The following is a 25,999-nucleotide window of genomic DNA, read 5'->3' on the forward strand; positions in this document are numbered from 1 at the left end:
TATGCTAAACTATTCTAACTAATCTAATAATCTAATTAGACTAATTAAATAACTAGCTAACACTAAGCTAATTATTACAACACGTTAACTAATTAACAAATTAGCTAGTTTAATTACAAATTCAAAAGTTAACTAACAAGTAAAGCTAATTACAAATTACAAAGCCTTAGCTCAGTTCTAAGAGTTCGAAGATGCATGCTCGATCACCTCGCTCGGAAATCCGTTACCATGCCTCATGTTGCCTCTGTTTGCACACTTCTGCACCTCTGAAAATTATGCCAACTTCAATGATGCTTCTGACCTACCTTATGAACATACTGAGGGGTGGTCGGCCAAGAGGAATGGCCATCGGCCAGAGTTTATGTCTATCGGCCAATTTTGATAGCCGATCGGCAGCTTTTGATGGCCGGTCTGCAGATTTGATGGCCGGTCGGCCACTGATTCCTGCAATTTCTCCTTTTTGCTACAACAGAGCACAAACAAGGGCATGGCAATGTATTTGCAAGGTATGTATGCACAACCACCCTCCCTATCGTTTCTCAAGCTCAAGGGAGTGTGGTACTCGACTCTCGAGCCATCAATCATGCATCTCAATGCATGATGGCCAAAGAGTCAAGCTTGCACAAACTCAATAAATGCATGACAAACAAGACACTTGGACCATCACCTTATCATGGATAATCAAAGGCAATGGAGACAAAGGGGATTGGCCCATTTTCATCACTTCAAGTATGAAATAGACCAATTCACTTTGTGTTCAACATAACGTCCAGTTGAACACAATGCAACGCACACATGCAACATGCTTATCTTGGCACATTTTGCTTGATTGATTTTGTTTTCACATTTTATCATTACCAATCCATTCATTAATCAACTTGTCCAACTATGAGAATCCTCTAATGAGAGAGAGGTCTATCAAAGAGAATGGTTTAGGGCATGGGAGAGACCAATGCCTTTGACTAAGAGTAACCCTCAAAAGAGGGTTGAAGCCATTTAAGCATAAGCCTCAATCCCAAGCATTAAACAGAACCTCAAGACTAACCAATCCTCAAAAAAAATCAAAAATGAAGAAATGAGGGAGCTGGCAGATTTTTCAGTGCTAAAATGGCATGATAAACAAGACTCTAACATGCAAACACTTCAAGTACAACATGCTAGTAGGCTTAAACACTGAAACTAGTGAAGAACACAACACTAGAACCATGCAATACAAGGCTCAATGGACTAAACTAGCTCTAGACAAAGCTTAATCACATCAAAATAATGGCCTAAACATGCTGGAATTGAAGCTCAAAAGGCCAGACAAACATGCGCACAAATTGGCTCACAAGAACGATATAAGGCATAACTCCCAAAAGCACTTAAAGAGTGATTTAAGTGGAAGCATGGAAAAGATATAAGCTCTGAAATTTCATACAAAATGTTTCCATATCATGCATACATCACAAATATAGCATGCTAGTGGTCTCAAAACTCAAGACTAGTCATGGCATTTGCACTATAGCTATACAAAACATGAGTCATATGACCAAGGCAGCCCAAAACAGTCTTAAAGCATGTCAAAATAATGCTAAAACATGTATGGAGTAGAGCCAAATCATGCTAGAATTATAGGCTAAAATAGCAAGCATACAAAGCTAGTGAGCAAGGTTTACACTACAAGTGTACGGAGCATACAAGAGGTGACCAAACCAGGCCAAAAAAGAGTTATTCCATGCTAAAATAAGCCCAAAAATAAGCTAAGAATGAGCCAACACATTCTAGAAAAATATGCTCAATAATTAGGTTAACAAGGCATGCAACCAAGAAGCAAGGAGGGGAGGCCACCCCCTCCTATTTTGGGCCTCAAAACATGGTTTCCAACACTAAAATACCTCTGATTTTCAGTGGTGAAAAGGCCAAAAAAATTGGATTTTAAGGTGGTGAGAAGTTGCACAAAAGGCCTCACAAGCCAAGGAACAAAAAGGGAGAAAAACCCCCAAACTCACCAAGCCTTAAACTACCATTTTTACACCTTAAAAATAGAGTTTTTGACAGTCCAAAACCAGGCTCAAAATAGTCCAAAACAATGGAAAAATGAGGGTAAAGCAAATGTGCAAAAACAAGCTTGAAAATGAGAAGTCCTTACCCTTGAAGCACCTTGAAGCACAACAGCAAAACCAGCCAAAATGTGAGCCAAAATCAACCTTTGGGAGCTCAAACAAAGTCCCAAGCTACCTCAACCCAAAGATGATCAACTTTGGTTAAGGGTCTCTTTGCAAAAGTGTAGGAAATTCTCACTTCTAAGCCTAAAACAAGAGAAGAATGAGAGAGTTCTAGGGAGGGAGAGAGTTTTGCTCACAAAACTTCTATAGAGAGAGGATTCTAGAGTGAGAAGCTCTCAAATTTCTAAGCCTTTTTTAGAAATTTTCTAACCCCTTGAATATGATATATAAGGCTCTCATATATAGCAAAATATCAAGTTTGGTCGAAATATCTAATTTGGGACAGGTGGCACAAGCTGGAAACAGCTGGAGGAGAAATATCTGTCAATTCTGGGCTTTCTAGACATTTTTGGCCGATCGGCCAACATTTGTGGCCGATAAGGTTCACTTTTGGCCAACCTATGGCCGATGAGGTCCAATTGTGGCCGATGCACTTCCATAGAGGCCGATGGAAAAAATCAGTCCTGGTCCCTGACTTGAAACAAGCCTAATTCCTTCATCTGGACTCCTTTTCAGGTCATTCTTGAGCCTAAACGGTAGCCCCAGAAGTCTTCTTTCCAAATTTGATAGCTTCACTACAAAATTACAAGTGTGCTAAGAGATATCCCTCTTTTAGTGAAGATTGCTCAGTTTCGGTCCAACCAAAATGATGCCCAACTTCAACCAATCATATCTCCCCCATCCGGACTCGGCTTTAGGAGATTATTAAGTGAAAAATGAAGCCACGAAAGTAAGATTTCCAACGGTGGTGGCCTCATATCTGAAATCCAAGTATTCAAAAGGATAGGCCTGATTTAGCGAGGACTGCTCGTCTCTCTCTTAACAACCCATGCCCGACTTTTCCCCCAACTTGGTTTCTTCCCTCTCCTCTTCTTTTCTTCAACTCCAAACCCCTAAACAAGGTGTTTTGAAAGATTTTTCAAAGATTTCATCTCTCTTTCATTCATTTTCCACTTTGTCCTTGCTTGGTTTACCGAAAAGCGCATCATTTAACAAAATGCGAGCCTCAGAGCATCGTAGAAACTTTATTTCAAAAATATTTTGAAAGAGAGGGTTTTGAGGTCTAAAAACCATTCAAAATAGATTTGGTCCAAAATGAGGTGTGAGGTTGGGATTTGACTCTCCTCTTGCCGAAGAAATCGAACTTTTGCTCTGCACATCTTTCACCACCAAGTAAACCATCAGTAGCGCCCAAGTCTTAAGGGCGGTCAAAAATGAGGTGTCTACATAAGCGTCATCTATTCCATGGTGATGTAACATAAATATTTCCAACGATGTGGGCAATATGTTATGCTCAAACTGTTATTACCTTTAAGCCATTGCATCACATGTAAACTGATTGAAATCGTCCCACTATTGTAGGTTTTGCTTGAATCGACGTGATGAATCCTGGCGATGGAAGCAACCATCAGGATTTAACGGAAATGCTTAACCAAATGGCCATACAACTGCAACAACGAAACAATTGGACAATTGTAGAAGCATGTCGGTATGTGCAAGAGTGGTACAAAAAACACATGTCTAAAACACCATGTCGCACTTCAATTTTGACCGGGCATGCATGGATAACCAAACTATATGCAGGCCATGTGGGTCGATTTGAGGAAAATATGTGCATGCTGAAGGAAGTTTTTGCTGCTTTGTGTCACACATTAGTAACTAATTTGGGGTTACAAGTACCACAACGTCCACATGGCTTAACTGTTGAAGAAAGCGTTGCAATGTTTATCCATGTATTGAGAGGGTTGCAAAATCGGGAAATCCAAGAATGGTTCCAACATTCGGGGGAGACTGTGTCCCGACACATGCTTAATATATTAACGGTGATGAAGGAGTTCACTGTTGTATATTGCAGGCCCACATATAGTCAGTATCGTATACATCCATACGTGCGGTCTAAACGAAAATACCTACCGTTCAAGGTACTATTTTAAAACCTCACTCAGTTAAGTATGTTTGCCTTCTTATTATTACATTTTATTGGATGCAGCGTATGAAAAATAACCATTACATGTACCCCTAGGAGTAACAAAACAATTGGATTGTTGGCAGGACTATATTGGAGCCATAGATAGAACACATGTTAGTACACAGGTTACGGGGCCAGATGCCGCAACATATTTCGGTAGGAAATATTGTCACATGCAAATTATCATGGCCGCGTGCGGTTTTGACATGTGTTTCATTTTCATTTCGCTTGAATGGGAAGGAAGTATGCACGATAGTCGTGTGACGACCGGGTTCTTTTTCCCTTTTCCTTTCCTTCTCCTTTGATCTTCGTTGGAATTGAAATGACCGGAAATGGTTCTCTAAATAGAGTCCCTATTCGTGTTTTGTTTAGTGTCGATTTTCATCAGTTCTAGAGAGCGTGGGGTCAGGTTCAAAGTGCTCGGGAGTGAAGCAAAAATTTTCTGTGCTGCAGGGCCAGGGCTGCACGTGCGAGGGCCCAGGGCCGCACGTGCGGGGTTGGGCCGCACGTGGAGGAGGCCAAGCCGCACGTGCAGGAAGAGGAGTGTTTGGTTGGGGAGCACACTGCTTAAATAGCAGGTGCGGGCTGAGGTGCGCGAGGACCCCTGCACATGCAGGGATAAAGGCTGCAAGTGCGGGAAGGGGCGCTCCGCACGTGCGGGGATGGGTGTCGCACGTGCAGCACTCTAGCAGTCTGAAAACTCTATTTTTTATCATTTTTAGGCCAAAAATATCTCATTTTCTAACCCCTCTCTCTCACTCTAAAAGACATTTTTCTCATCATTCTCTCTAAAAACCCTAACCAAAGCACAAAAAATCTTTGATTCTTGCATCATTGGGTTAGATAATCATCATCTCTCACAACCTTGAAGATCTAAAGCAACACATTCACTTGTGGTGGTGGAGATCAAAGCTCTCTCTCTCTCTCTCATTCTTGAATCTTAGGGTTTCTACTCCATTTCACCACCAAACTTGAGGTAGGAAAATTTCCATGAGTTATATATATATATATATATGTTTGGTTTGGTTGGTTTAAGAGTTTTTCATAAATGATGTTGGGAGTTTGGTCTTGTCTCATAAATGCTAGAGTTTCAAAGGTGGGTTTGGCTTCTCTCTCTTTCTAACTATTTTCATGAGAAGTATAACTCACATAATGAGAGGGGTGATGTCATGAGAGAAAACCTTTTCAAAAGATGGAGATGTTTGTTTTGTTGTTGACAAAAAGACCCTAGAAATTTTGGGAAATTTTGAAAGATGTGAATATGCTTAGAGGTATCTTGTTGTTCTATAATAAGAGAATAAACTTTCACCATATGTTTTGCAAAATGGCAATTTACATGATACTTGAGAAATGAAATGTGATCTTAACATTATGGTTATGCATCTTGGTTTTGTGAAAGATCAAGAAACATGGGGGTTGATGTTTGAAAAGCATCACTTGTGACCTTGAAGGGAATACCTTGTTATAAATTGAACATGTTGGGGGATTGTTGTTGCTATGAATTGATGGCATGGCCATTGTGAAATAGTGTTGAGGGGAAGTAATGAATAATGTAGTGAATTGATTTTGTTGTAGAAATGTTTTGAAATGGAAAGACGTTTTGAGATATTTTGTATTGCATCATGTCCTCGTTTGATTTATCATTATTATTGCACATTCTCATCATATTTATTTTGAGAAGGATTACACTATAATGAGAACTATGAAGCTGTGCATGGGGTAAATACAGTGGCAAGCCCGGTTAGGGGGTGTAGATGAATTTGATAAGTTGGCCTGAGTGTCCATGGTGAAAGACCAGAAAACCACGCGAATAGGTGTCGAGCCTTCCGATTAATACCGGTAAAAATGACAGTTTGGTAATACTCGTAGAGTCTACTTGCAGACACCAGGCTAGGGATTACTAGTGTCGTATTTACCGCCACTTGTGATTAAAAAGTTTAAATTTGGAAATTGATGAGATTGTAATTGTAAATGAAATGCATGGTGCTTCCCAAGAAAGACAAGAATAATATTTTGAAAGAGTATTGCATTGCATTTGCACTTGCATTCAATTTTGGCCATCTAACATAAATGTATATACTTTGTTTGGTGTTTCTCTACTGGGCTTTCTGCTCACCCCTATGGGATTTTGGTGCAGGTAAGGATGTGGTGATCTCGCCAAGTTGAGGGCGCGGATAATTGTAAAGAGCACATGGCTCTTCTTTTGTTATGATTTCTTTTTGTAAAACCAAGGGCTAACATGTATGGGTCCGAAAGACCACTTTTGTGTAACCGGGCTATTGCCTTGAAAGATGTAAGCCCTTAAGGGCATTTTATTATTTTGAGATTAGGTGCTTCACATGCTATAGATTCATTTATTCTTTTGTGTTGTGAATGTATACTGCATGTGGAATTTTGTATTAAACCCATTTATTATATATATGAAGATGGAAGAGTTATTGTCATTGTATAGTGAATGTTTGTTCATTTGGGGGTTCATGTTGAATTATTTTCGGGGCGTTGCAAGTCGCATCTTCAATAAGATACTAACAAATGACAATGTCCCATTTCCACATTCTAAAGAAGGTAACACATTGCATTGAAAATAGTTGGGTACATAATATTTGGGAAAACATCGTAATTAAAAATTAAACACAATTTGGTGGTTTGTTTGAAATTCTGGTACTGTCTGCAGGCAAATATTATCTTATCGATGTTGGCTATTCAAACGGGGTACGTTACCTAGCACCTTTCAAAGGCAGCCGTTACTACCAACAACAATTCCACATTAGTGAAGGGCAAAGGACAGCAAACACTCTCAGGGAATTATTTAACAAAGTTCACTCATCATTACGCAGTGTGGTGGAACGCACTTTCGACGCCTGAAAAAATCGATAGGGGTTTATTAGAGACATGCCTCGATATGATTTTGCAAACGTGCAAGTTCAGTTAGTAGGTGCGTCAATGGTGTTACATAATTATATACGTCGAAATACAGGCAATCCAATAACTATTAACCCCATCTTGAACGAGGAAGAGGCTATGGCAATAGTAAATGCCATACCATAAGTTGAACATGACGAAGATGGTTTAATGGTTGGGGATAAGGACCCGCATATAGCATTGGTGCGACTTCGCATACGGGACAAGTTAGTGTACATGCGTAATAACAGAATGTTAAGAAATATATAATAGTCCACCTAATGTTCGTAGGCTTGTAACATGGGTAACCCACGCAGAAGAGGTTGTATGTAAGTATATTGTCATGTACAATATGTATGTGTTTACACGAGAAATAATTCCTATTATCAAAAATTTTAAAAAAATTTCAACAAACGGTTACAATTGATGACATAAATATTTTCAAATGTTTGCATTTTTCTTAAAAAAACACAAATGAAACCGAAAATATCATTTTTCACGTCATTTAAAAAAACAAAACATAAAAAAGCCTTTTCCAAAGAAAAAACCAAAATTATCATTTTCCACGTCATTTTAAACCAAAAACATCAAAAAGCCTTTTCCAAAAAAAAAAGGGACAAAAATGAAACCGAAATTACCATTTTTCACGTCATTTAAAATAAAAATAAAAAAACATGAAAAAGCCTTTTCCAATAAAAAAAAAAAAATTTTAAAAAGACAATAAAAAAACCGAAATTACCATTTTCCACGTCATTTAAAAAAAACATAAAAAAGCCTTTTCGAAAGAAAAAAAAAAACCGAAATTATCATTTTCCACATCATTTGGAAAAAAAAAAAAAACATAAAAATGCCTTTTCCAACCCCCCCTCCCCCAAAAAAAAAAGACAACAAAAAAAAAAGACATTAAAATAAAACCAAAATTAGCATTTTCCACGTCATTTAAAAAACATAAAAAAGCCTTTTCCAAAAAAAAAACCGAAATTTTCATTTTCCAAGTCATTTAAAAAAAAAAAGCCATCACAAAAGCCTTTTCCCCCAAAAAAAAAAAAAAAATTGAAAACAATAAAAAAAATTTAAAAGAAAAAAAAAGAAAGAAAACACTAGGCTGGCGTGTCAGGCTTAGCCGCCCAGCAGTGGCCAACTTTCACCCCAAGGGCAGTTGGGTAATTTCACATGTGGACACCTCACCAAAAAGTAAAAAAACTAAAAGATTATCCCAAACTAGGTTTTTTAATTCCAAGTTAAAATAGCCAAAAAAATAAAAAAACCAACTCACTTTCCAAACGAACCCAAAGGGACATAATACACCACAAAATGATGAGTTTTTGTAGTCTGATTGTAAAATAAAGAGATGATTTAAAATAACCGGACAAAGGAGATCCACATAGGATTCCCTATGTGCTTGGTGTGAGTTTCTAATCAATTTTTCACCCTTATATTTGAATGCTATGTTTGGTTTTAATTTTCAAATTATGATTCCAAATCAATTTCAAATATATTTTGAAAACATGTTTGGCAAACCAGACAATTTTTGAATTTTTTATCTACTCGTTTTTTTTATTTATTTATTTATTTATTTTTGTTGCAATTGCCAATCGCCACTTGTTACTTGGGGAAAAAAATATTTGTTTTTAATATTTTTTAAATATAGAAATTATTGTTTTAAACCAAAATGACAAATATTTTTTTGAATTGAATTTTAAAAAGGGTTTGGTTATGAGTTTTGAATATAATTTTCAATAGAGTTTTGAGTTGTGCGTTTGGCTATAAGTTATAAGTTTTTCTTTTAAGTTTTGAAAATTCTTTTCAAAACTTATAACGAAACAACTTTTCTCATTTCATATGTCACGTCAAAAATTCAAAACTCAATTCAAAATTATTTTCAAAACTCATAACCAAACAAATTTTCTCTTTTCAAATTATAACTTCAAAATTCACAAACTCAAAATATAATTCTATTATCAAACCATAATTCTAAAACTCTTCCAACAATAGCTATAATTTGCAAGACTTTTTTCTTTTTGGGATGGCTTTCTCCCTTCCATGGAAAATTATCAAGTTTGGTATTATATGATTTTTTCTCTCTTTAATTAAAAACTTCTTTTCCACATTCGAGGTAGGTTTGAAGGAAACCACAATATTTAGTCTTTGTTTGGAAAGAGATAAAATAGCATGACTTTTTAGTTTTTTTTAGCTATTTTAGCTTTTTTTTATTCTTGTTTTTGGTTTTTTTAACTTTTGTGAGAGAAAAAATGTAATAATTATGATTTAGATATGGCATTTTATCTTAGAAAAATGCTTGAGAGCACTAGAAGGAGCACTAATGATGTGGCAGTGGGCCCTGCCCACTTTCTATGCCTTGTTTCTTTTTTTTTTTTCTTTTTTTTACCATTTCCAATGCATTAGTGCTATTAGTGATGTATTTTTTAGTTGTCTAAATCATTGTTGTTTATCTTATTAGCTTATGGCATGGATAGGCCCACAAGGCATACGGCCCACAGTAAACCACCCCGAACCCATCGCTTGGGGCCAATGGCATAACCCGGTTGGCAAGGCCTAGAACAGCTGGAGGCCACCTAGACATGAAGGGCCAATGGCATTTAGGCACACGGCAGGTGGGACACGGGCCACATCAGCAGACAAAGATCTGCAGAGTTATTATCACAACACATCACCATTAATGCAACCCATCACAGCATTTATTACGACAGCACTCCCCGCCGGAACAGAGCCTCCATCACCCTAAACAAGATGAGCTATGGCACAGGCTTTCGGCGGAAAAAAGCACGTCACAAGAGACAGGAAAAATGATTACTAAAGGATATAAGCAAGGATAAGAGGGGAAGAAGAAGGTTAAGCTATCTCTCTCTCGATCTCTCTATATACAGTTTTTCCATACTCTACTCTACTAATTCTCGCACCGAAGGGTTCACTGGGGGACTACCCCGTTCCCCCCTGAACTTGCATGCAGGTCACCTGACGGAGTCTCCTTCTTGAGCCGGAGCCTGAAGAGCCTGGACCGGTTCGACCCATCTACCCGGGAATCAATACCTTATCAGTTGGCGCCGTCTGTGGGAAATTACTGGTTTATTCGCGCGGTAGTTGTGTTCACTACCGCCGGAGCCCTCCCTTCTCACTATCACCTTCCCTTTTTGCCCATCTAGGTATATGGTCAAGACTAGGTCCATGGCTTCTCACCACAACGCCTCCGGTCACCAAACAGACCCCTCCCACCCAACCAATCCACCACAATACATCATCGAGCTCACCAACAGCATTAACCGCATGGCCGAGCAAAACCAGGCCCTGATCAATGCGTTACTCCAAAGAAACCCCCCCCGTTCCACCTCCAAACGTTCCACCCAACCAAGGGACAGCCCCAGGCCATACTGCTCCACAGCCCCCTCCACCTAACCCAGAAGGTTCGCAGCACCTTCCTCCCCAACATGAAAACATACCACCTCCACCTCCACGCCCGCCGGTTGCAGTACTGACCCCTGAGGGGGAAGCTAGCAGCGTCCAGCCTCTATTGGCCGACCATGGCGACAACACTCCCCTCTGGGACGCTGAAATCCGAGCTATGAAACTCCAACTGCAAGGGGTCATGCAGAACATCCAGCACAAGCCCTCAGCCACCGCCAACTCACCTTTTGTTGCCTCCATCCGCGACAAACCATTGCCTGCCAAGTTCAAGATGCCTACCATTGACTCCTTCGATGGCACGACGGACCCAGTCGACCATCTGGAAACCTACCGCACCCTCATGGTCCTCCATGCCTTCCCTGATGAGATCATGTGCCGAGCTTTTCCAGTGACACTAAAGGGATCAGCTCGGCTGTGGTTTAGCCAGCTACCGGCGGAATCCGTCTCCACCTTTCAACACCTCAGTGACTCCTTCCTGAGCCATTTTATTGGAGCCCAGCGTCAGAGGCGCCCGGCCACCCAGCTCCTTAACATTCGTCAGACCGAGGGGGAGTCGCTCCGCAGCTTTGTCACCCGCTTCAATACCGAAGCCCTTCAAGTAGCGGAAAATGACGACAAGGTCATCCTCACCGCCTTTATGGCCGGCCTGCGGTCGTCTGACTTCCTTTTCTCCCTCTCCAAAAACCCCCCAACCACCATGGCAGCTCTACTGTCCAAAGCCCAGAAATACATGAATGCTGAAGATTCCCTGGCCGCTCGACAAGAGCCGACCCCTAAAAATCCGACTCCCAGAGAAAAGAGGAAAGACTCCGAGCCCAGAACCGCCCAGTATAATGACCGCCCCCCCCCCCGAACTGACCGGTCGATTCCGGCCCGACCGCCCGGTCGGTTCGAGCGGTACACCCCTCTCAACTCCCCCATGGATCACGTCCTCAACCAGATCCAGCGGGACTACCCCCTCAAATGGCCCCTACCGTCCCGAAACCCTTCCACCCGGAAAGATCAGTCCAAATACTGCCGTTTCCACCAAGACCATGGCCATACCACCGACGAGTGCATTAACCTCAAAGACCAGATCGAGACCTTCATCCGCTAGGGCCGCCTCAGCCGATTCACAGACCCCCGTCCCCCACAGAGACAAAGAACTGACCATCCCAGGAACAATCGCCGACGCACACCGCCCCGCAATCCAGCCCCACCAAACGAAGGCCACGATCGCCCCCCACCACAGCCTCGACCTCCGGGCAATCCCCCCCCACCAGTCGGCGAAATCAGAGTCATTTCAGGAGGCCTTGCTTGCGGGGGGCCATCCCGCTCGGCCCAGAAGGCAGAACTCAGAAAAATCAGACAAGGCTCAGACAAAGCAGTAATGACGGTGGACCGACCTCCCAAACAGTCAAAACAATGGATCGAACCCATCACCTTCACCGATACCGACTGTGCCGGAGTCCGTTACCCACATGATGACCCCCTTGTCATTTCCGCCATCCTCTCCAACTACAAAGTCAGACGAGTCCTCATAGACAACGGCAGCTCTTCAGACATCATCTTCCTCAATTGCTTCTGCCAACTCAAGGTTGGGGAAGAGAGCTTGTCCCCTCTCCAAACCCCTCTAGTCGGCTTCACCGGAGACCGAGTGACCTCCATCGGCTCCATCGATCTGCCTATCACCATCGGTGAGCACCCGCGGCAGACCACTAAGCTGCTCACCTTCCTTGTGGTCGACTGCCCCTCCGCTTACAACATTATCCTTGGCCGCACAGCCCTAAATGCCTTCCAAGCCATCACTTCCACATACCATCTGGCCATGAAATTTTCCACCGATCTCGGCGTCGGAACTGTCAAAGGCGAACAAACCATAGCCAGGGAGTGTTATGTCGCCTCACTCAAAGAAGTCAAGCTAAAAGAGGCCATGATCATCGAAGGGCTTGACGTCCGAGACGAGGACGAGCTGGTCAGAGGTGAACCTGTAGAGGAACTTGTTGAAGTCAACATTGATCCCACCAATCCAATCAGAACCGCCAAGATCGGCAGCCAATTACCCGCTCAAGCCAAGGCCGACCTTACTGCTCTCTTAACCGAGCACAGAGATGTATTCGCCTGGACTCATTCTGACATGCCAGGCATCGACCCCTCCTTCATAACCCATCGCCTTAGCATCGAACCCCATTTTCGACCCCACCGCCAGAAGCAGCGCATCTTCCATCCGGAGCGCAACACCCTTATAGCCGCCGAAGTTAACAAACTCCTCGAAGCCCAATTCATCAGAAATGTGGACTATCCTAGGTGGTTGTCCAATGTGGTCCTCGTCCGAAAACACAACGGCAAATGGCGGCTCTGTGTCGACTACTCTGACTTGAACCGAGCTTGTCCTAAAGACAGTTACCCCCTCCCTCGCATAGATCTGCTGGTCGACGCCACCGTCGGTCATCAAATGCTCAGCTTCATGGATGCCTTCTCTGGGTACAACCAAATCCTAATGCACACATCCGACCAGGAGGACACATCATTTATTACCGACCGAGGTACTTACCATTACCGTGTAATGCCGTTCGGATTGAAGAATGCTGGGGCCACTTATCAGCGGCTGGTTAACACCATTTTCCATCACCAAATAGGCCGGAATATGGAAGTCTACGTCGACGACATGCTAGTCAAAAGCAAATACTCCTCCGATCACCTCACTGATTTACGAGAAACCTTCACCACCTTGCGCAAGTACCAGATGAAGCTCAACCTAGAGAAGTGCGCGTTCGGCGTAGGATCTGGCAAATTTTTGGGTTTTATGGTCAGCCAACGCGGCATCGAAGCTAACCCTGAGAAGATCAAAGCCTTAGTCGAGATGCAGTCACCTCGGACGGTCAAAGAAGTTCAGAGGCTCACCGGCCGAGTGGCGGCCCTTAACCGCTTCATCTCCCGCGCGACAAATAAGTGCTTGCCCTTCTTCAAAGTCCTTCGGCAGACCTTTGAATGGACAACTGAGTCTGAAGAGGCCTTCCAACAGTTAAAGCAATGCATGGCTAACCCCCCATTCTCTCTCAAGCAATCACGGGTGAGCCCCTCTTTCTCTACCTAGCAGTATCAGAAACCGCAGTCAGTGCAGCTCTCCTCCGAGAAGATGGCTCAGTCCAACGACCGGTCTATTACATTAGCCGAGCTCTCAGGGGCGCGGAGCAGAACTACCCCTTGCTGGAAAAACTATCCCTGGCCTTGGTCATTGCCTCTAGACGACTCCGCCCATACTTCCAAGCCCACTCCATAGTGGTCCTCACCGACCAGCCCCTGAAGAAGGTCATGCAGCAACCGGAACTCTCAGGTAGATTGATGCAGTGGTCAGTAGAACTCAGCCAGTTTGACATCTCTTACCGCCCTCGGACAGCAATCAAAGGGCAAGCTATAGCCGATTTCATCATGGAATTCACTAAACCGACCCCGACCACCACACCCCCGCCCTTACCAACTCCAACAGAGCCAGAAGATCCTCATTCCTGGACTCTCAATGTTGATGGGTCGTCCCGAAGAGAATGAAGCGGTGCCGGCATCATCCTCACCTCTCCTGAGGGCGGTCACTTCAAATGTGCCCTCTGTTTCCTGTTTGAAGCAAGCAACAATGAAGCCGTGTACGAGGCATTAATAGCAGGACTCCGCCTCGCCAAGGACATAGGGGTCAGCCACCTCCGAGTTTTCAGCGACTCCCAACTCGTCGTCGGTCAAATGACGGGGGACTTTGACGCCAAGGACGATACGATGTGAGCCTACAGAGACCTGGCACTCCCCCTTGCTCGCCTCTTCAATACCTTCCACATCAGGCATATTCCTCGGGCAGACAACTCCAAAGCAGACGAGATGGCTCAGTTGGCTTCAGCTGACCATCCTACTCTCAGCCATGATGTCCGCATAGAATATCTGCACCACCCGGCCGTTTCACCCAGTCTACAAGCTATACAATACATTCATAATGAACGTATCCCATGGGCATCCGACATCCTCCTATTCTTGACCACAGGAGCACTCCCAGAGGACCAGCAGCAGGCTTCCAAAGTCCGATCCCGAGCGTCCAATTACGTCATTATCGACGACATATTGTACAAACGCGGCTTCTCCCGGCCATACCTACGCTGCCTCAATCCAGCGCAAGCAACTTACGTAATGCAGGAGATCCATGAGGGGATTTGTGGCAATCACTCAGGAGGCAGGTCCCTTGCCCAGAAGGTACTCCGTACTGGGTATTTTTGGCCAACACTCAGTCAGGATGCGACTGATTTCGTGCTCAAATGCGACAAATGTCAACGCTTCGCCAACATCCCTCATGCTCCTCCTACAGAGTTAATCACACTCTGCAGTCCTTATCCGTTTGCCAAATGGGGGATTGACCTGGTCGGTCCCCTTCCCACCGGTCGAGGTCAGACCAAATTCGCAATCGTTGCCATCGATTACTTCACCAAGTGGGTCGAAGCTGAGCCCCTCGCCACAATCACCGAGCGGAACACAACCAGGTTTATCTGGTAATCGATCATTTGCCGATTTGGCATCCCTCAAGCCATCATCTCTGACAATGGCAAACAATTCGATAACGCGAAGTACAAAAAATTTTGTGCAGATCTCCAGATCCAACCGTGCTTCTCCTCCCCCGGTCACCCCCAGGCAAACGGCCAAGTTGAAGTCACCAACCGTTCCCTTCTCAAAATCATCAAAACCAAGCTCGAAGCTGCTAAAGGCCTTTGGGCCGAGGAACTGCCCAATGTACTCTGGGCTTACCGAACCACTGCTCGCACTCCCACCGGCGAAACCCCTTTTCGCTTAACATATGGCGCTGAGGCGGTTATCCCGGTAGAGGTCGGCCTGCCCACTCCTAGGGTTTTACATCCGGATCTGGCCTCAGCCGAAGAGCTCCATCGAGCACACCTCGATCTAGTCGAAGAGCTCAGAGAAACCGCTGCTGTCAGATTGGCTTCTTACCAGCAGAAAATGAGAACACACTACAACCGCCGAGTCCGACCTCGAGAATTCTCTGTGGGGGATCTTGTCTTACGAGAAGTGACTCTCGCCACAAAAAATCCAGCCGAGGGCAAACTGGCAGCCAAATGGGAGGGCCCCTACGTTGTCAAAGCCCGACCACGACCAGGCACTTACCGACTCCAAGACATGGAAGGCCGAGACCTGCCCCATCCCTGGAATGCAGAACATTTGAAGCGTTACTATCAATAAGTTCATATTTTTGTATTACCAATATTGTTGTATTCCCCTTTTCTTTATATATAACGCAAATTCCAATTGCAGATCTACGCTTTCATAATTCAAATGTTTGTATGACGATCCCATAACATTGTCACCGACAACAATTTAAAACTTCACAGCCTCAGCCAGTCCGAGCACTTCAAAGCACACCAAAGCCTCCGCCAGACGGAGCACTCAAAAGCCTCGGCCAGACCGAGCACTTAAAATCCTCAGCCAGTCCGAGCACTCCAAAGCCTCGGCCAGACCGAGCACTCAAAGCCTCGGCCAGACCAAGCAATCAAAGCCTCGGCCAGTCTGAGCACTTCAAAGCCTCGGCCAGACCGAGCACTCAAAGCCTCGGCCAGACCGAGCACTCCAAAGCCTCGGCCAGTCCGAGCACCTCAAAGCCTCGGCCAGACCGAGCACTCAAAGCCTCGGCCAGACCGAGCACTCAAAGCCTCAGCCAGACCAAGCATTCAAAGCCCCCGCCAGACCGAGCACTTCAAAGCCCCAGCCAGACTGAACACTCGACCGAGCACTCCAAAGCCAAACAAGACTACATTTTTCACACTTGGTCACATTTTGAAACTTCCCCATAACACTTACTTACTCTCACTTTCATGTTTACACTTACTCTCACTCGTCCATTTTGAAACCTCCTCATAACACTTTCACATTTACTTTCAAATTTACACTTAACTGTCTAGCTACAACTTGTAACTTACCCTTTATCCTCATTTGTGGACTTTTACTGCACAAAATTTCTTACTCATTTTTACTGCACAAGGTTTTTATTCATTTTTACTGCACAAACAGTCAGCTGCCAACAGACACAAAATAACATTCGTACACAAATTCATCATAACCAAACCCTTCATTCATTTATTCATTCACTCATAGAATTACAATGTATACAAAAAAAAAAAAAAAAAAAAAACAATGAACAAAAATTACAATGTATACACTTAACCAAACCCCACAGAGCACGCCCAGCCCTTCTTCTCCTTGGCTACTCTTCCTCGCTGGATGCTAGATCCTCTTCTTCAACGCCTTCGTCCAGGGGGGTCTGGGCCACATCATCCTCGCCTATTGTCACACTACTCAGCTCCTCAGCTCTACGCTTGAACATTTTCCAACCGCTGTCCCCGTACTCGGCCATTTCATGCTTATAGAAGTCGGACTGCTGGAAGCCTTCAATCACCTCTGATTCCGTCCTACCTCCAGCAGTCTTCCTTGACGGGCCCACCCCCCCAGGCTCTTGACCAGCCAGACTCCTGGCGACGGCAGCATCCACCACCATCTGAAATTCGGAGGACCCTTTATACTGCTCCACTGCTGCGACGCATAGATCAGGGTAGGCCGCCTTTTCAGACGCCGCCTTCGCCCTCTCCTCGTCCAGCTCCCTTTGCAGGGCCACCTTTTCAGCAGCTGCCGTCGCCCTCTCCTCTTCCATCCCCTTCCTCAGACTCTCTAGCTCCGCCGCCATCTTCGCCTTCTCCATCTCCCATTCCCTCAGAAGCCTCCCCTTGTCCTCCTCTGCTCTGGTGCGCTCCTCCCCCAGCTCCTTCAGCAGGTCTCCAATTCTGGAATCCGCTTCATCCTTCTGCCTGACCAGCTCTTCATTGCTGGTCATAGCCTCCTCGTGCCTCTCGACTGCCACCGCGCAGGCCTTCTCGGACTCTTCCAACTTTTTCTGCTCACCAGCCAGTTGGAACTCCAGCGACACAACCTTACGGCGTGTGTCCTCCAGTTCCAACTTGACTGCTGGCAGGTCGGCATAGGCAGTCTCCCAGTCGGCACTATCCTTCCTCAACTTGGCCAGCTGGGCCCTGGCCTCCTCAGCCTTCAACTTGGCGGCCCCAGCTTTCCTGAGAAGAGCCCCCGCCAAGGTAGTCACCTCCATTTGGGCGGAGCATAACCCCCTCAGCAGGTCGGCCTCACTATACCCAGATGCCGCGCGCAGAGCTCCTTCATCCACAATCTTCACCAGGCGGTCGGCTCCCGCCCTGGCTGGGCCTTCTTCTCCCTCCATCCTCCCAGCTACCGCGCGTGCATGATAAATAGCCGTGGCCACACGAACCCCTCCTTCCTGGGGGTCGGGCCTCCTCTGAACCTGTTCCCTCCCGCTCAGCGCCGCCTCCCCCACCCCAGCCTCCGCTTGTACTGGTGGACCCACCTCCACAACCTCCACCGTTGGGATGATCTCCACTTCCTCTAGGGCGTCCTTTGCCGCAGGGACCTCGGCATCCGTTGGGGCCACCTTCGCCCTCTTGGCCCCAGACTCCTCTGCAGCCTCCTCTGGGGCTCCCCTCTTCTTCCTCTCCTTCTTTTTCTTCATGACCGTCACCCCCTCTCTGGCCTTTTCCTTTACAGGGTCTACAGGCGGCGGAAACGGCTCAAAGCTGCCCAAGTCTTTTTCCCCCAAAGGCCTGGGGCGCGGTCGGATCCTCTCCCGCAAGATCGGTTCAGACGGCCGGTCCCTCTGCGCCTCTATCAACTTCGCAGCCTTGGCCATAATGGCTCGATCCTCCATCTCCTGTGCTTTTCTCCTCTCTTCCAACTCCCCCCGGCCGAGGTCTCCACCTTTCGGCTGCGGTCCCAGCCCCGCCTCAAACAGTGCAGACGGCTGGACAAGATCGTCCCATCTGGCTTTCTCTCTCTCTCTCCACTCCCTCACTTTCTTCACCCTCTCTTCCGCCACCACCCCCAGCCTAGACTCCATCGACCGATTTGGCACCTTCCAGATGGTGCGCACCCCCATCCCCCCATTAACTGACACGAAAAACCACCGTGGCCGCCACCCCTTGATCGACGTAGGCAGCCCTGCCACCAACCCCCTGCCCATCACCGCCTGTAGGGTGACCCAAGTTTCTTGCTGCCCCGACGCTTTGTAACATGAGAAGAACTCGTCGATCGTCATGGCCTCTCCTCCATTCGCCTTAGGCCACGCACTCGCACAAGCCATCAGAATCTTCCACGCATTGGGCATCAACTGCCCCGGCGCTACCTCCAGGCGATTTAGCACATCAACCACCACTTGAGGCAATGGCAGCCTCAGCCCCCCTTTCAGCGCCTCCTCGTACAGGGAAAACTCCCCTGGCTTCTCCATAGACGGCCTTTCCTCTGGCGTCGGCAACCGTAAATCTACCTCCGCCGGAATCTGGTACCGCTCCCTAATCGCCTCCAAATCCGCCACTGTAAGTGTGGATCTGTCCGCCTTAGTGTGCCACTGCCCCGACTCCACCTGGTTTAATGGCTTTGGGGCCAATATCAAGGCCGATGCCTCTGTCCTGTACTGCGCTGCTAACTCCTCCCCATCATCGTCCCCCAACGGGTCTACCCTCACGTTAACTACTTCTTCTTGTGCCATTTCTAGGGCTTGCTCACAAAACACTTCTGACGCAGACACAAGGAAGTTGAGAGAATGCTACACAGATATGTCGCACGCCGTGAAGGAGTTGGATATTTTGAGTTCTTGTACCACGGTAAGTGAAACGCATTATACCTAAAACCTACGGTTTTGCCCGTATTCCACGGATCCACATTAATTTTCGCCCGTTTCAAAACCTTTCAAATCAACCGCCAAAACCGCCTTTTCAAAACCCCCCGTGACCTATCGCTTCATTTTCTGCCCCAACGCTTCATCTCCCCCCACGACACTGCCACGTGTGTGGCCACGATGCACTGTCCCCTCCCCTTACCCTGTCTTTTCCATTTTCACATCAGCACATTTTTGAGCCCCACGCCGTCCTGGTCGGCACACCTCACGGTCGACCCCTGCCGCTCGGCCACCCTCGTGGTCGGCCCACCTCACGGTCGACCCCTCTCGCCCGGCCACCCTCGTGGTCGACACACCCCACGGTCGACCCCTCCCGCTCGACTACCCTCGTGGTCGGCACGCCTCACGGTCGACCCCTCCCGCTCGGTCACCCTCGTGGTCGGCACACCCCACGGTCGACCCCTCCCGCTCGGCTACCCTCGTGGTCGGCCCGCCTCACGGTCGACCCCTCCCGCTCGGCCACCCTCGTGGTCGGCACGCCTCACGGTCGACCCCTCCCGCTCGGTTACCCTCGTGGTCGGCACACCTCACGGTCGACCCCTCCCGCTCGGCCATCCTCGCGGTCGGCACACCTTCCAGTCGGCCTCTCCACTCGTTTCACACTTCTCTCCCTTCTTACTATTCCCTTCGTTGGTCTAAAGCTGCACTCGGAAATGGGGGACTACTGACATGGATAGGCCCACAAGGCATACGGCCCACAGTAAACCACCCCGAACCCATCGCTTGGGGCCAATGGCATAACCCGGTTGGCAAGGCCCAGAACAGCTGGAGGCCACCTAGACATGAAGGGCCAATGGCATTTAGGCACACGGCAGGTGGGACACGGGCCACATCAGCAGACAAAGATCTGCAGAGTTATTATCACAACACATCACCATTAATGCAACCCATCACAGCATTTATTACGACAGCACTCCCCGCCGGAACAGAGCCTCCATCACCCTAAACAAGATGAGCTATGGCACAGGCTTTCGGCGGAAAAAAGCACGTCACAAGAGACAGGAAAAATGATTACTAAAGGATATAAGCAAGGATAAGAGGGGAAGAAGAAGGTTAAGCTATCTCTCTCTCGATCTCTCTATATACAGTTTTTCCATACTCTACTCTACTAATTCTCGCACCGGAGGGTTCACTGGAGGACTACCCCGTTCCCCCCTGAACTTGCATGCAGGTCACCTGACGGAGTCTCCTTCTTGAGCCGGAGCCTGAAGAGCCTGGACCGGTTCGACCCATCCACCCGGGAATCAATACCTTATCAGCTTATATAACTAATTTTGTCTTTTGTATTTTTTTAGCCAAAAGCCCAAAACCAAACATAGCTTTACTGCGATTTGCATGCCGAAAGCTAGATTTGTTGTTCAAATCTTTGTTTACTTTTTCTTATGATACATGTTCTTTATTTTTTTGTGAATAACTTTAGGTATTCATCTTTCAACTTTCCCGAATTTACTCTGAATGGAATTATGTGGTTGTGATTGAATTTGTGTGGTATAATGTTTATGTGTAAAATAAATCTGAATCACAAGATAAAGATTCTGGATAATTTTTAGATTGATAAAGATAGGCTTGTGGTATTACTCATTTCTCTATTTTTTTTTTTTTAAAAAAAAAAACATTATATAGAGGAGTGCGCACCACTTAAGCAACACATATATTATGATGTTAATTTTATTATTTATTTATTTATTCATTTATTTAAATTGTACACACATCGTGTGTGCTAACCGCTAGTCTTCATAAAATTCATTATCTGCTCTAATAACATATTAACTTATTAACAAGTAATTTGTGTAAAAATTTAAATTATTAAGAGATTTTACTAGTCAACTAAGCCAAACCTGAGGTTATTTGAACCTCCCTAAAAGCTTTCTATTGTAAGAGAAAGTTCTTACAAATTTCCTCTTTGAAAAAAAAGAAAAAAAATTGTATATATATAATCAGTGTATTCACCATTTAAAATTTGAAGTACAATCAAATTGATTTACTAGGAACTTGATGGGAAAGGAGGTCTTTATGCTCAACTAGATCAACCAACCAAAACCCCGCGTGAATTTTATCATTCATTGAGAAAATTGGGGTCACCTTAATTTATTGGGTAAATTACACTTACCACTTTGGAGATTTATAAAAAAAATTCATCAAATTTCATAATTTTAATATAATTATGTTAAACTTTTTAAATATTTTAATTCGCATGTCATTTAATTTAATTTTATTTTTTTCAATAATTTGTTAGTCATAAAATGATATGCCATCTCTTTTACATTGAATTTTTTTTATTATTGTATCTTGTGATGAATTTTTTTGTTAGTCAGGAAAATATATTTATTGATTATTGTATTTTGTGATGAAAATTAAGAATATTTGTGGTGTATGTCATGTTACTCACTCTGTCATAAAAGTTACAAATGGTGAATCTATGATGCGCGCAACTAGAGCAAAATTTATAACCATTGTGATTATGTATATTACAAATAATTTATGATGAGAAATGTTAGGAATAATTTTGGTTATAAAATTACAACATATTATTTAGTGCTTGTTTTGAAATGTTATAATTATATTATGCATATTGTAATAGAATACATATGATATGCACATTGTGAAGGAGGCACATTGTTGAGAAAATATTATTCCCCAAAGCTATTACTTAAAAATCAAATCAATTCTTGTTCTTTTAATAAAATCAATTTTACACATAAACTATTTAATTTTGCATCAATTTTATTCTCACCGTCAATTGTCATTTATAATCAAATAGAAGTTGATGATATGGCCCTCAAACTTCATTTGAAATTTCATTTTACCTTCCAAACTATTTCTAAAATATCAATTAGACCCTTGAACAAAATGAAATTTGAGGGTCTAATTAATATTTTATAGATAATTTGGGGGATAAAATGAAGTTTTAAATGAAAACATAATGCCAAGTTAGCAAATTCTGTCTGATTATAGACGACAGTTAACAGCGGGGTGAAATTAATCCAAAATTGAATGGTTTCTGTGTAAAATTCATATAATCAAAAGAATGGAGGTTGAATTGATTTTGAGTGATAGTTTGGAGGCAAAGTAAAACTTTCTCCACATTGTTTAAAAGATAGTTGAGCTTCTCCGTGGAATCCATTTCAAGTTTTGTTTCAATGATTCTAATTATTTATTTTGTAAGGTCTTTAATGTATATTATTTATGCAGAAAAATTAAGTTAAACGGATAATTATAACATTTTTATTTTATTACTTTTATTTTCAAAAAATTAAACAAATATTTTTATTAAAATAGACTATTTATTTTTTTAAAAAAAATAAGATAAAATGAAAATATCGTAATAATTGAATCAATTTAATTTTTTTTATAAATAATATACATAAATTTTTTTTGTAAATAATTTAAAACATTAAAATAAAATTCATAATAACCTCCATAAACCAAAAAGTAATAAAATCCACCCTCAAGTTCTCTCTAGACAACGTCGGTGGGCCATATTTCTTGCCCGCGTCTCATCAATTATTGCCTCGGTAAGCATCTGTAGTAGGAATACAGCTTTTCAAAAGTCTTTTTCTGAAAAACGATATTGCTAAAGTCGTTTTTATAAGAATAAAAATATAAAGTGGGAATAAAATTTTGAAAATGTAATAGTCAGGGGAATCAGCCCAGACACACACTTCCTCTCTCTCTCTCTCTCTCTCTCTCTTATGGTGTCACTGCGTTTATTCTCTCTCATGATCCAACTCTCTCTTTGAAACCCTGACCATCAAAGAAAAAACGTGTTCACTCTCTCTCATGATCCATTTTTCTCTTTGAAACCCAGACCAGACCATCAAAGAAAAAACCTCTTTCTCTCTCTCTCTCTCTCTCTCTCTCTCTCTCTAGCCAAGACTCCAACACGACCCTGTTTTGGTAGCAGTTCCTTTCAAAGCCATGGACAGTAGTATCTCCCAACCAAATCGACTTAACAACCACCACCACAAAGCTACCACCCCCACAAACAACAACGGCGACTACCAAGTTGCAGATCCTGATCTCACAAACATGATTGGTCGAGATCTTAATTTCATGAAAGAGACCATGACACAGATTCAGAAGTTTGTAGATCGTATGAATGTGCAAATCAACCAGGCTTGTGAGAAATTTGAGGAGATCAAAACAAGAGAAGGAGGGAGTGATACTAACGAACTTGACCAACTGAAAATGTCTGTCAAGAAGTTGAAATCGCAGATTCCCTCCAAGCTTAAAATCCATTATGATGATGATTCAAAACCACATCGGAAACCATGGTTTGATGGATCCATTAACAGTAGCAGCGGCAACTACCAAGTCGATGTAAACAAGGCCGGCAATTTGCACAGTTTGTACAATCAGCCAAAGTTTGATCACACCACTGCACTTGAAGATATCCAGGTATCTTTCTGTAGACTCCCCTGGAAACTACAAGATTGTTTGAATTTTTTCCGGGTTTTCCCAGTGGCTACCATAAAGAAAAGGTTTATGATTTACTTGTGGATTGGAGAGGGACTTCCATCCCCAACAAATTCGATAGACCAAAATACAGAAGAAGAAATTGTGTTGGGGAAGACGGCAGAGGATTTTGTCAACGAGATCTTGGATGAGCTTACTGCAAAGGGCTTCATCGAGCCTATCTACAAATATTGTGGATTGGTTGTGGATAGCTACAGGCTACACCCTTACATTCGTTCTGCTTTTACTTTTGATTATTTTTCGCATGGATGCCTCATCTTTTGGAATAGATGGATCGTCAACGTCGATGCAGCTATTATTGATGGAAGACATGAAATTATTTTCAAAAGGAGCACCGATTTGAAAGTTGTTTACTTGGGAAGGTGGCAGCACTCGGTCACACATCACATTGAAGTTCCAGACATCAAAATTCTCAATGCATTCAAGAATATGAAAAAGTTGAGGTTTCTTAGCCTTCGTGGAATTTCTTTAATTACAGAGCTTCCTCAGTTTATTTCACAACTGACTAATCTTAAGATTCTGGATCTCAAAGCGTGTCACAATCTCGAGGTGGTTCCAGATTGGATTGGGTTGCTTAAGAATTTGACACACTTGGACATATCTGGGTGTTACCTTTTGGATCACATGCCCAAGGCGCTTGGTGCACTATCTAATCTCCAAGTCCTTAAGGGATTTATTATTGGAGATTCCAATGACAAAAAGTCATGTACTATTAATGATTTGACAAAATTGCCAAAGCTACGAGAATTGAGCATATCCACAAGTATGAAAGAATTTCCAACAGATCTGCAGCTTCATCATTTACAAAGATTAAAATCTCTACAAAAGCTGAAAATATCTTGGTCAAGATGCATTTTACGAGGTACAACTGATGATTCACCTAAGCAAGCACAACTATTTTCCAAGCAGACGAAGCTGACAAGATCATTCATTGAGCAGCGTGATCCAAAACTTCCTCTCTCATTGGAACTTCCTTCATCGTTGCAAAAACTAGAGCTTGAGGGTTTTCCTGAGATAGATACACCGGGTTGGTTGTGGTCTGGCAATTTGAAGAACTTGAAGAAACTTTACATCAGAGGAGGACTATTGTGTAATCTGGACAAAATAGTAGCTACCACAGTTGAAATGTTACAATTGAAGTACTTGAGTAACTTAGAGATGCCTTGGAAAGACATTATGATGTTATTTCCCAATTTGATTTACTTGGAGAAAGTAGAATGTCCCGGTCTCAATTCCTTCCTGTGTGATCAGAATGGTGTTTGGATGAGGAAAGACAATGGCATCGGTGAGAAATGCATTGGAAGAAGCTACTGAGAGAGGATAGGAAACCTCTTTCTATTGTCTTCCCTTTCTACTTCTAGGCTAGCAAATTAATGTCTTTAGAGATAGTATATAGTAATTTCCCTCTCTCATGAAAAACTAGCTATACGTATTTATTTATTGAATCAAATGTATATGTCTTGAAGGTCATTCATCAAGGCTTCTTTACAAGTTTTCAATAAAGTTGCATTTGGGTAAGGCAGAGCATGTCTTTACTGGTAGTTTTTGCTAAGGGGAAATTACAAAAATAAAAATAAAAAAATAGAGTTTGAATTTTGTAAAAAAACAAGCCTTAATTTTTAATTTTATCAATTTAAATTCTAATTTTTATTATTTGTTTTCAATCTAAACCATCGACCTACTTTCCTATAGGCTACAATGAAAGATGTTTTATCAACTTTGAAGAATTCTTGATTTCAAAAGAGTTTTTTTTTTTTAATTTAAATTTTTTGCTAAATGTATAATTTATTACACGTCTTAACTTTGTAATAAATAATGCAAAGTTTTAATTTTCCACTGCCCTTCATTTTTCTTGCCTTAACTTATATTCAATATTTCAGTTACTTTACACATTAATATTTTTATTATTTGAATGTGAGGGAATTTAGTGAACTATTTTTAAAAGAAATATGTATAAAAATTTAAAAGATGGAGTGATAGGTATTGGCATCATTGTGAGAGATTTCATGAGAAATGGCATCAAGCAGTGAGAGAATTGCAAATGAATCTGTTGTGGACAACATTAAAGTAGATGGTGGCGTACAAAGTTGTGTCTTTTGCCAATGTTTTGAATTTGTTGCATACAAGCTAAGGGGTATTTACTTTTAACCAAACAAATTTGTTTTAATGAAGAAAATTTATCATCTATTGGAAAGCATACAAGCTGAGGTATTTACTTTTAACCAAATAAATTTGTTTTAACGAAGA

General features: G+C 43.3%; 1 protein-coding gene across 1 annotated transcript; it reads left to right on the forward strand.

Annotated features, from left to right (window-relative positions):
• Positions 1–23,194: 23,194 nt before the first annotated feature.
• On the forward strand, positions 23,195–25,066 carry LOC145802582 (uncharacterized). Its single transcript, XM_082895316.1, has one exon. The coding sequence runs from the start codon at positions 23,195–23,197 to the stop codon at positions 25,064–25,066; it is 1,872 nt and encodes a 623-aa protein (XP_082751442.1).
• The last annotated feature ends 933 nt before the right edge of the window (positions 25,067–25,999 follow it).

Source organism: Camellia sinensis, chromosome 11, assembly GCF_055761805.1.
Source record: "Camellia sinensis isolate YWXY chromosome 11, ASM5576180v1, whole genome shotgun sequence".
NCBI lineage: Eukaryota > Viridiplantae > Streptophyta > Magnoliopsida > Ericales > Theaceae > Camellia > Camellia sinensis.

Bases quoted from the DNA above. Each gene is read 5' to 3' on its own strand.
- LOC145802582 (XM_082895316.1), top strand. From the start codon at position 23,195: ATGGACAGTAGTATCTCCCAACCAAATCGACTTAACAACCACCACCAC.